This window comes from Aythya marila (assembly GCF_965140915.1).
Source record: "Aythya marila genome assembly, chromosome: Z".
Lineage (NCBI taxonomy): Eukaryota > Metazoa > Chordata > Aves > Anseriformes > Anatidae > Aythya > Aythya marila.
This window is the reverse complement of record NC_139080.1, coordinates 76,157,541-76,170,123: the sequence shown is the minus strand read 5'-3', so window position 1 is coordinate 76,170,123 and position 12,583 is coordinate 76,157,541. Positions and strand designations below refer to the sequence as shown.

General features: G+C 40.8%; 1 protein-coding gene across 1 annotated transcript in view; it reads left to right on the top strand.

The window, feature by feature from the left end:
• The window catches only part of GRIN3A (glutamate ionotropic receptor NMDA type subunit 3A), a gene marked incomplete at its 5' end in the record, with an annotated part of 70,998 nt that extends 59,118 nt beyond the window's left edge, over positions 1–11,880 (top strand). The window contains 3 exons of the mRNA XM_082782795.1: positions 7,412–7,576; positions 8,842–8,915; positions 11,221–11,880. Coding sequence (XP_082638921.1) covers positions 7,412–7,576; positions 8,842–8,915; positions 11,221–11,557 — 576 coding nt within the window. The 3' untranslated portion in view covers positions 11,558–11,880. The remainder of the gene's footprint in view (positions 1–7,411; positions 7,577–8,841; positions 8,916–11,220) is intronic.
• Positions 11,881–12,583: the final 703 nt, after the last annotated feature.

The window sequence follows — 12,583 nt, the reverse complement described above, 5'->3', positions numbered from 1 at the left end:
CTGTAATCAGAAGCCTCATGAAAACCAGTTTCCTCTGTGGCTCACAGGATTTAATCACATGAAAAGGTAGCTTTATCATTGTCAGTGCCACTTATGTTAATATGTCATACTGATACCCAGAAGCCTAACCATAGCATCCCCTAAAAGGTGCTGTCTGAAGTTTCAATTAAACATGTCAAGGGCATAACAATGCTTAATATCACATCGGCGACGTCTGAGCAGTCGCACAGCAGCAATTAAGAGAATGCTCACAAGCCCATGTCTTTTCCCGTTCTCTTGCCTTCTAGATACCTACAAAATCTCACATGCCGATTCAAACTCCAGCCTCCTCTATCGCAAACGTACTGCTGCCACTGGATATTTAACTTTCTTTCCTTGCTCTTCCCCTCCCTCGTTATACATAGATCCAGACAAATACTTGCACCTGGGAAATGCTGATCTACAGCTCCCCTGTTGCCAGGCACTAGAATTAAAACTGAGTCTGTCACCTCATCAATAAGGACAAGCTTGTTATCGCCCAGTAGGCTGTAAGCATAAAATCCCCCTTTCATTTATACTGAAAGACTCCAGTGTTTCCTGCAATCCCTAAACATATTGGGAATCTCTGAAGCAACTCATCCAGCTCACCATTATGTTGCTTTTGACTTCTTAAACAAACATATAGTGAAGAAGCCCACCTGTGTATATTCTTTTCTCACAGTGAGAAAAGGAAAAATTCTTAAGTTTTCAGGCATCCAGACAGCTAGAATTGATACAGCTCAGATTCATTCAGACATGAGAACTAACCTGGAAGACCTGCAATGCCTTACTAGCACCATATAGGTTAAGGCAGTGTGAGGAAAATGGGACATAGAGACCTGCCTCTAATCATGAAAGCCTTATTCCAATTTCTATATTCGGGTCTGTATTCTTTCACAGGCGATGCTGCTAACACAACTTGAATGAATTTCTACAGTGAATTGCCCTCTCCACTACAAGTAATTGTTGGTAGTGGTGACTATTCTCACTGATTGCCAGCTTGAATGCTCTTGATTTAAAATTGTCATACCCTAGTCTCAATCGGATTCTTTGTGTCTCTCTGCTTAGGGCAAAGCATAGTTCAGAAGGGAAGTGGAGCTGGCAGAGCTATACCTGCATGTTACATCTGGATGAATCACCTAATCATTCTGCTGCATTTACAGTTTGCGAACAGTAATACACTTAGATCTGCCTCACTCCACTGTTATTCCCAGTATCACCATGTCAGCGGGAACCAAACTTCGAGGACTTTCCCATCCAGCACATGAGCTCCACCCAAGCTTAGGAGAGACTGCAAATTCCTTCTTCCTGTAGCATTTTTGCAAACCAAAATAGAGCGAATTGGTAGCTTTGCAACTTCCCATTCATGGTAGCAGAACAGCTAGGGACACTATGACTGCAGGCAGGATGGATAACACGAATGGACAAGTTGCCTATCACTGAGCAGCGGTCTTTACTGTTAGACCAAGCAGTAATGATCAGGGTAGAGTGTTCAGGTGATGAGCCAGCACAGAGAGGTTTGTAATCCAGGGGTTGTAAGCCCATTGTAATCCAGGGGTTAGACACCCCTTGTAAAGGGCTAGCTGCACCTACAGAACTGGCAGTTCAGTTAAATAGCAACCAATACAAGGAGCAAAAAGTTACATTTTTCTATATTGATACATAGCAGTAAAATTAAACAACTTATTGATACTTCATAGTAATACACAAACAGTATCTAACCTGACATTTACAACAGCAATATATGAAAACACACAGGTGATGCTGGCACAGACTCACCTGGTACAACAGACCCACTGCTTCCCACTGGGGAAGCCACATTGTTGTGCATGCCACGTGCTGGTGGTGGGGATCTGCCATTCACCATGAGTTCCTGTCTGATCCAGACCAGGAGTGCAGTGAAGGCAAGGTCCTTTCATCCTGTCTTCTCTCATTGGTGGTGGAATCCACCCACGGCTCTTCTCTGGAGTGTGTGAGGAAACTTGGCCAAACTTTACCTGCTGTGGCGTGTGCTTACATTGGGGATCTTTGGCCTTAGTATCACACGGAGATGCACAATCAGATAGTACCTTGCTCAGTACCATGCCGTTCATCCTGAAATAATTTTACCCAGTTATCATCTGGCAAACTGCCTTTGTGCTCTTAGTTTTGACTAGTTTCCTTAAGGGTCAACAGTTAATTTCAATTTTTGTTATACCAGTAATGTGACAACTCAACAGTTGGGTTTCTACCCATCATCGTGAAGCTGTGGTTTGGCTGTTTGTCTCTGGAGCACTGCAGGTGTCAAGGGAAGGCCACACAGACACCTCCACAAGGAAAGCACTACCCTGTGACAACCCTTGCATTGCAAGGGGGTTGTCACAATGCAGGAAGATGCAGTGGCACCTTCCACTTGAGGGGCATCACCTCATTTGCTCTATGAGGAAAAATACTTTCCACCATAGTCGTTAAGAAAGGGATATATGAGTCTGGATTCCGACAGCATAGTCTGGAGAAGCACTTTTTGAGTATCCTGGAAAATGAATACCAGGTTTAGATTCACCTGTCCAAACTGAGAAACAAAAAATAGTTCTCTATCTGAGGGGACAAAACTATTATTTCCAATTCACCAGCCTGTAATATCACAGAAAAAAACAACTCACCACCTAATTCCAATGGTACGTGTGTTGTTCTTCCTGCTGCAGACAGGGCTTAGATAATGGATGAGCCTTACGAAAAAGATTTATTACAAAAGAGAGTGTTTTTTCCAGTCCTGTGCAAAACTCTTCACAAGAAGGGAAAGGAACTTGTCTTATTAATGTGAGACAAAATGATTTACAGAAGCTCAAAATTTTGCACTTGAAATCCTAAAGCCATAGTCACCGTTCTTTGCCAAGGATAATCTCCCTAAAGAAATTAAATACATATTACTTCAGTGCTGCCATTTCTTTGAGAGCACACAAAGCCATAAGAAAGAATAAATAAATAAATAAAAGCCAGTCTGTCAGCAGCTACAAGAAATGCTTCAATCTGGGGACAGGGACTGCTTTTAATACTGTTTAGTTACCTAAATACATGCATCAGTGTCAGCAGGATTTTGAAAATCTACTGAGATACCCAAATGGCTTTAAAAATCTGCCTTTCATATCCATTTATCCCTAGTAAAGCTGGAAATAATTCCTTCTTCACAGAGGTGCTGCGAAATTTAACTTCCTGATCTCGGTAATGCTTTTTAAAATCCTTGTGGGGAAAATGCTATCAAAAAGGGTTGCTTATTTTATTATTATAGCTAATACACACATGACAACCCTCCTTAGAGCTTGAGTTCAGCAGTGTACAGCATTAATAGCTGTGTGGTGCTGCCAACCTGCAAGGAATCCACAGAAATCTTTAGAGGCTTCTGATTAGTCAAAGCTGGACCACAAATGTATTCCATGGCCTATTCACAGCTCTCAGTACAAGGAGGGAGAGTAAGTTATTTGCAGTGTCTCAAAGCACAGAGTAAAGCAGGATTTTTGCACTTGAAATCCAGTAATTAAATACTGAGTGCTGTTTTTGTCTCTGCTCTCCCCTTCAAACAGAACACAAAGTCTTCTCTGCATCCTCCACCTTCACCTGCATCTCTTAAGTGCCCAAAGAAAAAGCACGTAACTCTGGATGGAACAGACAGCAGGAAATGTTTAGGCAGCAATTGGAGATAAGGGTTGTTAAATCAGAAATGTCTCTCCAAGGGTATATAAAAAGGCAGATACCTCCATGTCTGCTCTTGTATTTGTTAGTTTTCACAAATTGCCAATTTGCCCATTTGTAAGCGGCAAATGACTCAGAGGCTGTTGCCACTGTGTCCTTGCCACCCTATCAGCTGTAATCATCCAAGGATTGACTCTGGTTGCTTATTGCTTCAGAACCACCACATGGATAAAACTGAGTTGCTTCTAAAATGCAGGGAGCTACCTCCTGAATTTATGATTACAAATTTGGAGCAAGAACTCTATCTTGGGTTAATAGAAGCTCACCAGACTGTGAGCTCTTATTCCTTAATAAGGACAAGATATTGCACTAAAGAAGTCATCTGTTGCTTTTATATTGTCAGCAAAGGACTAGCATACAAACCTGGCCCACATCACTTCAGCAGCCAGGAAAGCACTGGGTGTACAGAGAATATAGTCTATTGCTGCTCTTTCACAATATAGCCTATATGCACACCTACAAATGCATAGACAAATGACAAAATAAGGATTGGAGTTTGCTGCTGTGATACTGATCATCATGATACTATGAAAATGAGAGGTGCCTCTATCAGATGCTTGCTTTTATTATTTAATGTGTATGTGTCTCGAGTAATTATGAACAGCTGATAATCTGCCTTCTTACAAGGGTATGTAAATCTGCTGACTTTACTACAGATAATAACTCCATACACTGTAACACACACTGAGGTAATTACTTCTCCTCTACCTCTTTGCCATGCAATTTATTCTCAAGATTTCCCTTTAATCTGTAGCCTTTATCAAGTAGTTCTTGCAATGCATTATCTTCTTTATTGCTAGAAGAAATACTATGGAAGCTTTGTTTTGGCACAGCCTTTCCCAGTGAAAGATGTCTTGTTCGGGACAATTTCAAAAGCTATCCATTACAAGTGAAAAACATATCTGGGATGCCACTGCTGGAATTCCTTTCACCTGTTTCCAGGGAAAACTATTCTGCAGAGCTGACAGGACAGTGAGCCAGATTCTCATCAGCATAAATCAGCACAACTTTACTGAAGACAAGGGAGTTATTTTTCATGCGAGGAGCTGGCCAAGTGTTCTTTCTGCAGCCAGCACTAGAATGGCATCAATCACCAGCCTCAGGCTGGAGGAGACATCTCAGGTGTGCAGGAATCCCCAGTGCAACTGCCACCGTGTCTCCTTTATCTTTTTGTCTTTCTTTCCCTTTTTTTTCTCTTTGAATTGCTAGAGTTTTATAATATTCCATTAAACCTAGTCTCTATTCTCAGAGCAATACAAATGCTCCCTGGCATACAGCAACCTAACACTGGCAGATCAGCCTCTTTACTGATCTCCCACGCTTTTGGGCACTTCTTTGTTACTTCCCATGTAGTTAAGGAAAAGGACCTTTGCCCAGCTGATTCACAGTTTCCTGTCCCCAGGGAAATCTATGGCAAGCTCAGTGTCCTTCTGTAGACACTTCTGTGTGACACCAAACAGCAGCAGCCTGGGAGCATATATATAGGTGTTTTCTTCAGATGACTGAGCAAGTCCATTCCTTATCAATTATTTTTCTATTTCTCATTCAATTTATTCTTGTAGTTACTGTTAAGTCTGCAACTCTAAGTATGTTGTTTCATATTGGTCCTTGAACTTCCCATTTTGGGAAGCAAGTGATGCTTGAACTTGTTAATGCTCTGTGAAGGATTAACAAGAGTGAGTGTCCTATTCAGCTAGCACAGATAGCACTGCTTTGGCTTCTCATAAGTAGTTTGTTATGCTGAATTCAGAGATGGGCCATACTCAGGTCTACAGGCTGAGAAAAAGATTGGATGCAGGGCCTCAATCTGCTTTTAGGCTATGTAGGCTAAAATTGTGTTTTACTGCTAATTAAAAGCAAACAAACAAACAAAAGCAGGTCAGTAACACAGAGCTCAAACAAAGAATTTGTTTTTTCAGTGGTTTAGGGTATTACGACCTGTGATTTTTGTAACCCCTCCTGTTCCCCTCACAAGAAGGACAACCTATGGGACAACAGATTCTTCAAATTGCTAAGAAATTCCAGTGCTGAGAGGGAGTTTTGTTTAGGTTGAACTGATGAACTGTCAACGTGAGCAAAACCTTGTTTCAAGATTCTGACACTCTTCTACCCCGAAGTCATTATCTTGTATTTTTGTTCTTTCCTTTCCTTTCCTGGCTGCAGTAGTTTTCTTTAGAAACTGTTTTTACACCCCCATTACAGCTCTTGAAGTGTTGATTCATTACTAAAAGAATTCTCTTTTCAAGAATTCTGCCTGGGGCAAGAAGGTTGCAGAGGATCCTCAGAATGACATTTCATTGCCATTTCTATGTTTAAAAAAAAAAAAAAAAAAAAAAAAGTAGAAACTCTGCTTGACTGCTGAAGCTTTGTTCTTAGAAACCTGTGATATGCTGCTTCGTACCATTGTGTTCTAAAGAGAAGAAACCAAATAAAGAAACCAAGAGGGAAATATTATCAGTAACCCAGTAAAAGTATATAAAGAGACTTCAGAGTCTTCAACTTCAGTAGACTCATCACAAATGAATTCTGGCTTAAAATGACCTCATAATAAGATCTATCCAAAAATGTGATTTATCTAACTGTCAGCTAGATCTGGTTTCTTTTGTGGGTTGCACAGCTATAGTCATAACAGAGCACTCTCATGACAAAAACAACAAGCTCAAGGCACACAAAGGTCAATTATTCATGGTGTTAGCATCCCAGATGGTGTCTCCTGACATGTAACCCTACCCAAGCAATTTTCTAATGTCATGGTGAGTAACATTCTTTAATAGAAAGGCAGGGGTAAAATCTGTATTCTTGGAAATATTTCCCAAGAAGTCTGTGGGCAGCAATTACTAGGAAGAGTTTTTAGTTGTTGATGAATTCATAACTGAGTTACAGGGGCATGACAATAAGGGTACTAAGACTTTACATAACAGGCATGCCTGACCTATGAATTGAAGAGCAAGTTTTTGTGGTATAGACTGCTGCTGTACGTGGTTCCTCAGTCTTCAGACATGATTAATGCCAATAAGAGATTCAAAATAATAAATGGCTCGTAAACTACATGAAAGGAGTGGGTCAGGGGAAGCCAAGGTGAGTGTTCATTTTTCATAATGGTGGTGATGATTCCTAAAAATCACTGTTTTAGTCGTGTTAACGTAGGGAGCAGAGAGATGCCGTGTTTGTGCTACTACTTCAAAACGTTTTCTCCACGACCTTCCATCAAGGGTAAAGCACAAAAAGAGAAAGTTAATGATCAGTTCTCAGAAAATATGAACAGTCTTAGCTCACTGCTGATGAAAGATTCGCTCTACAGTTCATTGAGTATATTCTGTCAAGCAGTATGTGCTTTTACAAATGCAAATGCAAAGATACCCCAAGTACTGGATTCTCAAGTGCTCAGCACTTCATCTCATTAGGGAAATAGCACAGAAAAAAAAAAAAAAATCCTGGTCTATGCCTGAATCTCACTCCCATTACAGGTCTTTTGCTCTGCCTGAACACCACGCTCTCCAGTGGCCACACAGCACAGAAAGCTTTTGCTGTGACCAAGATCCAGACTATTCTGCAATACTTCACTGCCGTGTCAGACCACATTTCCAAATGATGCAACAGAAACATCTATTGAAATAAACTAACAGTCTCCTTCATTAACTTTCCCTTTTGATTTTATTCACAGACACTGCAAATGGGCATCAAGCATTTTTCCGGGCTCTTTGTGATGTTGTGCATTGGGTTTGTCTTGTCCATTCTCACTACCATTGGGGAACACATTGTGTACAGATTGGTTCTACCACGGATCAAGAAGAAATCCAAGATGAAGTACTGGCTCCATACAAGTCAGGTATGTATTCAGTAGTAATCCTATGAAAGTAATGTCAGGGTGACTAGGAAAGCCTGGACAAGAGTAACGAATAAAAGGCTGCAAGAAGAGCACCACCAAGTGGCATTTGGAGTGTGACAGCAGCTACTGGAATTTGAAAAGTCTTAAGGATAAAATCAAAAGCACAAAGAAAATACTTTCAAATATTTACTTTATATTTATTTATGTTCAGATTTAGAAGTGTTCAATCCTTCTTTCTTGACTCTAGCAATAATATGTGAATTTCCTAGTTCTGTAAGTCACACAGAAAATGTTTCTTTATTCTCCTTCTAGGAAAGAGGAAATTTTCTTTAAGCACATTTCCATGTAATTCTAATTCAAAATAATAATAATAATAAGAAGAAGAAAGAAAGAAAGAAAGAAAGAAAGAAAAGAAAGGGAAAAAAAAAAAAATCGAGACCTCAAAACCCTGAATGATATATCATGAGTTTCACTCCTTTAGCTTCTAACTCCTCTAAATTACTAAACCTGTTCTGGAGGTTTTCAAGACCAGGTTGGACGGGGCCCTGAGCAATCTGGTCCAGTGGGTGGCATCCCTTCCCCTGGCAGGGGGGTTGGAGCTGGATGATCTCTGAGGTCTGTTCCAAAAGTCATTCTATGAATCTACGAAATGTTCACAACTGAAAGTCTACAGAAGGAGCCTTTCCATTTGTACTTTTAACCATACCACTCTTTTGGATACCAGCAGTGTTATTAATTTGGCCTGGACAGCCTAAAGATTTTACCTTATTATAATGGGCTCCTAACCTTTTTGATGCATGCACGAAGTGCTGGGTAATTTCCTCCATTACTCTAAGGAAAAAATGGAAGAAAATTGCTCTGCAAGTTTGCACTAAAGGAAGAGGTTACTTCACAGCAAAAAGAAAAAAAGAAAAAGAAAAAAAGAAAAGCAATAATAATAAAAGCTTCTACTGCTTTCAAGCAGTATAGTGAAAGAGATTTTTTTAGAAAATAATATAGTTTGCTAAGATCCACCTTTCTTCTGTGCAATTTGAAAAAACAAGGATTGCTAGCAAACTACCTCTCCACCTTTCAGATTGCCCTTCTTCAAGAAACTATGGGAACATACATTTGTTGTAATGACAAAGCACAGACGTTGCTTGTATCCTTGAACAAGCAAAATAATTTATACTCAAGTCCATCACACAAAGCCCAAATTGTTTATGTATTTATGGAGCTATTTTTAATCTTGCTTTTAGTAATTTATTTTCTTCTTTTCCCTCTAGAGATTACATCGTGCTCTGAACAGTTCATTTATTGAAGACAAATGCCAGCCTAAGAAAAAACGAGTAGAAAAGAGGTAGGAATTTTTGCATGCCTTAAAAAACAAAGTACAGAAAGTCCTTTTAAATGAAGTGCAGTGTATCTGGGAATCTACCTATGGGTCTAATACACCCCAAAGATAACAGAACAGGAAGGAAAAAAAAAAAGAAACAATAGAAATGACAAGAGAGGGAAGCAGAAATTAGCTGTTTACAATAGAAAGCATTAAACCCAGAAATCTTGTTCTTTCATGATTTCCCTTACAGCTAAATAAAGCACTCCATTCTAAACACAGGCATTGCAGATTTTAAAGTTCGCTGCCTTGTTTTTACTCATATATTAATGAACTGGCAGATGTGTAGGGCCCTGTGAGACAGCTTTGCAGTGAATAACTGATCAGGTGGTACATGTTTGTTGTTGTTTTTTTTTTTTTTTCAGCTTTCTTATTTTTCAGAATAAGAACTAAGCTGAAAAAAGGAAAATGCAGTCCTTTCAAAAATCTTTGTCTCTTGTTGGAGAAAAAAAGTAGGCAACAAACTTGACTTGTGCTCTGAAGAGCAAACAGCTTGAGTTATCTATGACCCTTGGGAACACAAAGCATTCTCTTAAAACTAAACACTTGCTCAGTAACTTAAAACTATTGATGCAGGCAGCAGCTTTTATACCCGAGTAGAAAATGAGTAGAGACATAGAATGTAGAAAAGAAACATCTTCCTGGCTGCTGCTGTATATTTGGCATGACTGTAACTGCGTGTAACTTCAGTGTAGCCAGAACATGTAAATGAATGTCTTGCTCTGTTTGCTAGCCCTGCACCACTGTCAGCAAATATAAGAAATAAACACTTATAGGCTTCTAGACTGCCTAAATATAAATGAGTTCATAAAAATGCATGCAACTAATTTCCTCTGTTCATTCCTTCATCTTATTGCCCCAATAAATCCTCACTGTAGCACCTCCTTGCCGCAGCAACTCCTTGCTTTTGATCTCTAAATGGCAGTAACAAGTGCCTCCTGCTGCAAAACGTTTCCTCCTCCAACATTGCCCTTGCAGTGACAGTAGCATTCACACTCACACTGGCCTCAGATCCTAATACAGTCCAAGGGCAAAGGAGTCCTCCAAGTGGGGGCATGCTGCATCTCTGACAATAATTAAAAATAAATAAATAAAAAAAAGCACTGGCTGAATTATTTGACAGATACTGAGCAGTGCAAAAACTTCATAACACAAGGAATGGTCACAAGCCTTATACTTAGAAAAAGATTTGTTAATGATTCAGAGTGAAGATGTGCTGCTGCCAAAAAATCCTGCTTGTGCAACGCCCAGCTCGTGTGTGTGTTTCTGCATGCCCACCTACAGCCTTTGCTCTTCACGTGGTCTAAGCTGCCATTTGCACAGAATTGTGGTGAATTTAACTCAAGACACCTAGTAACATGGTGCCCAGCTTGTAATGAATAATAATGCAGCAACATAGGACCCAGGGATCTCAAAACAATTATATTACTGCACTTTATTTTATTCCTGCTCAGGAATGTGGAATTACTAAAAGCACCAAGATATAGAAAAGAGGTGGAAAGAATTTGTATTATGGTATAGCAGTTTTCCTCAGGGAGGATTCTCCACTGTTTTTTTCAGGTCTTAACTTTCCAAAACTCTTTATACTCCATACTAGGAAAACTTCTCAACATCAGTAGCTGAACTCTTATCGGATTTCACGTACTTGATGAGACACAAGTGTTAACTGCGGACTTGGGCCTCTGTTACATTCAACCCCCCCCAAATCACCTGAGCCACAAGCAGTAGAAGCTGTGGCAGTCACGAAAGCTTTATCAAAAAGCTGTGCTATAAACTGTGAAATAAAAAACATCTGAAATGGCAGGTTAGCGATAATGACACTGATGTCTGTTGGGAAGCTCACGCTCTACAATGAAAGGTTTGGATAAACCATGTCATTGTGTCCATTCCCCCAGCGGACTAATGCTGTAAAGAACTGTAGATGTTGCAGCCACAAAGGCTTTCAGAAAGCTTTAGAAGCGGACTTAAATCTTCCTGAGCTGGAGTAGAGAGGACTGTAATTCAATAACTAAAAAAAAAAAATAATGTAGGGAACTTGAATTTTAGGATTCTGTTTGATTTTTTGCTATGGTTTAACAAAGACATTTGGCCATATGTGTTTATAATTTATACTTCAGAGGAAAAATAATTCCAAAGATAAAGGAATAATATTTAAATGTAATTGATAACAGCAGCGGTGTATTTTTCCAGTAGGATGGCTCCCAGAGAGGGGTTGCATCCTCACAAGAGAAGGCTGTGACTTTGTGTTAACTCTCACACCTCTGTTCAGGTCCCACGTAGGGAACAGCCAGCACGCCGTGTGGAATACAGCCAACACGGGCAACAGTCACCGGAAAAAATACGTCTGCACCAACGAGGGGCAAAATGAGGTGGCGATCCGACAGCACCAAGACATCCCCCTGCCACAGGTGAGGAGAGAGACTCCGGCTTCTTTGACGACCAACGGGAAAGCAGACACCCTCAGCATGGCCAGGACCTCGGTGACACAAGAGCTCACAGAGCTGGAGAAGCAGATCCAAATCATCAAGCAGGAGCTGCAGCTCGCCATGGACAGGAAATCAGAGCTGGAAGAGTATCAGAGAAAAAACAGGACTGCAGAGCCCTAGGCCAGCATACTCAGGCCCTTTCCCTTTTTCTCCCTTTCTCCCCTCCTCTGTAAAATTTTTAACGTGCTTTTGTAATGCCGGGAAGAGGCATGAAAATAAAACAGGCAATATGCTCTTTATGAGAGCAGCGTTGCAGCAGCCCACAGCCACTGCCACCCTCCTGGGTCCTCCTCCTTTCCTAACAAGTTTTGCATTCTCCCAGCCAACGTCAGCTATTCCCAAGGGACTAGAGAAACAAGAACTGTCTCAACAGCAGGAGTTCCTGTTTCCTTCACTTGGCACTACAGTTAAGTTCCTTCTTTTTTAGCCCTCTCTGTGCATTAATTCAAAAAGAAAAGGGAAAAAAAAGAAAAAAAAAAAGAAGAAAAAAAAAAAGAACAAGGAAATCTAAACTGCTTATTGGAAGCATGTCCCTTGTTGGTATGTTTTTGTTGTGGTACCTATGGATTTAGTCTCTGTTTATGCTAAGGCTCCTTATGGTTGCCTCATTACACCAGGTGCTAGTTTCTATGTTGGCAACCCCTTCCCTCCTGGCACGGGCTGCAGCTCACGAGACAAATTCTTGGTGGCAGTCCCAGTACACACTGTTCCCTTAGCTCTGTCAGCACAAATGCAGATGTGGCTGCTCTGTGACTGTGATAAAGGAACTCAACCAGCTTAGAAATAACTTGGCAAAAACCAAACCACCACCTCTGTCTGCTTCTGAGCCTGGGTTCACTTTGCACTCCCACCCAGAGAGGAGCCATGCAAAAACAGCTGCACTGGCAGATGTGAGGGGATGGGTTCACAGTGGCACAAGGCAAGGATGAGGGGAGGGGAGAGGGCAGCAGTGCTGCAGACCATTATCTACGACCAAAGGTGCGGTTCTCCTCTGTGAAACCACTCCCTTAACATTCTCTGTCTACAATCGATGTTTAGCTTCTTTCTCACAGCCAAAGTAACATAATGGGGATCTGGTCCACTGATTTATTCAGACACCAAACTCCCACCGAAGTCAAAGGGAATTTGGCACCAAAACCTTCTAGT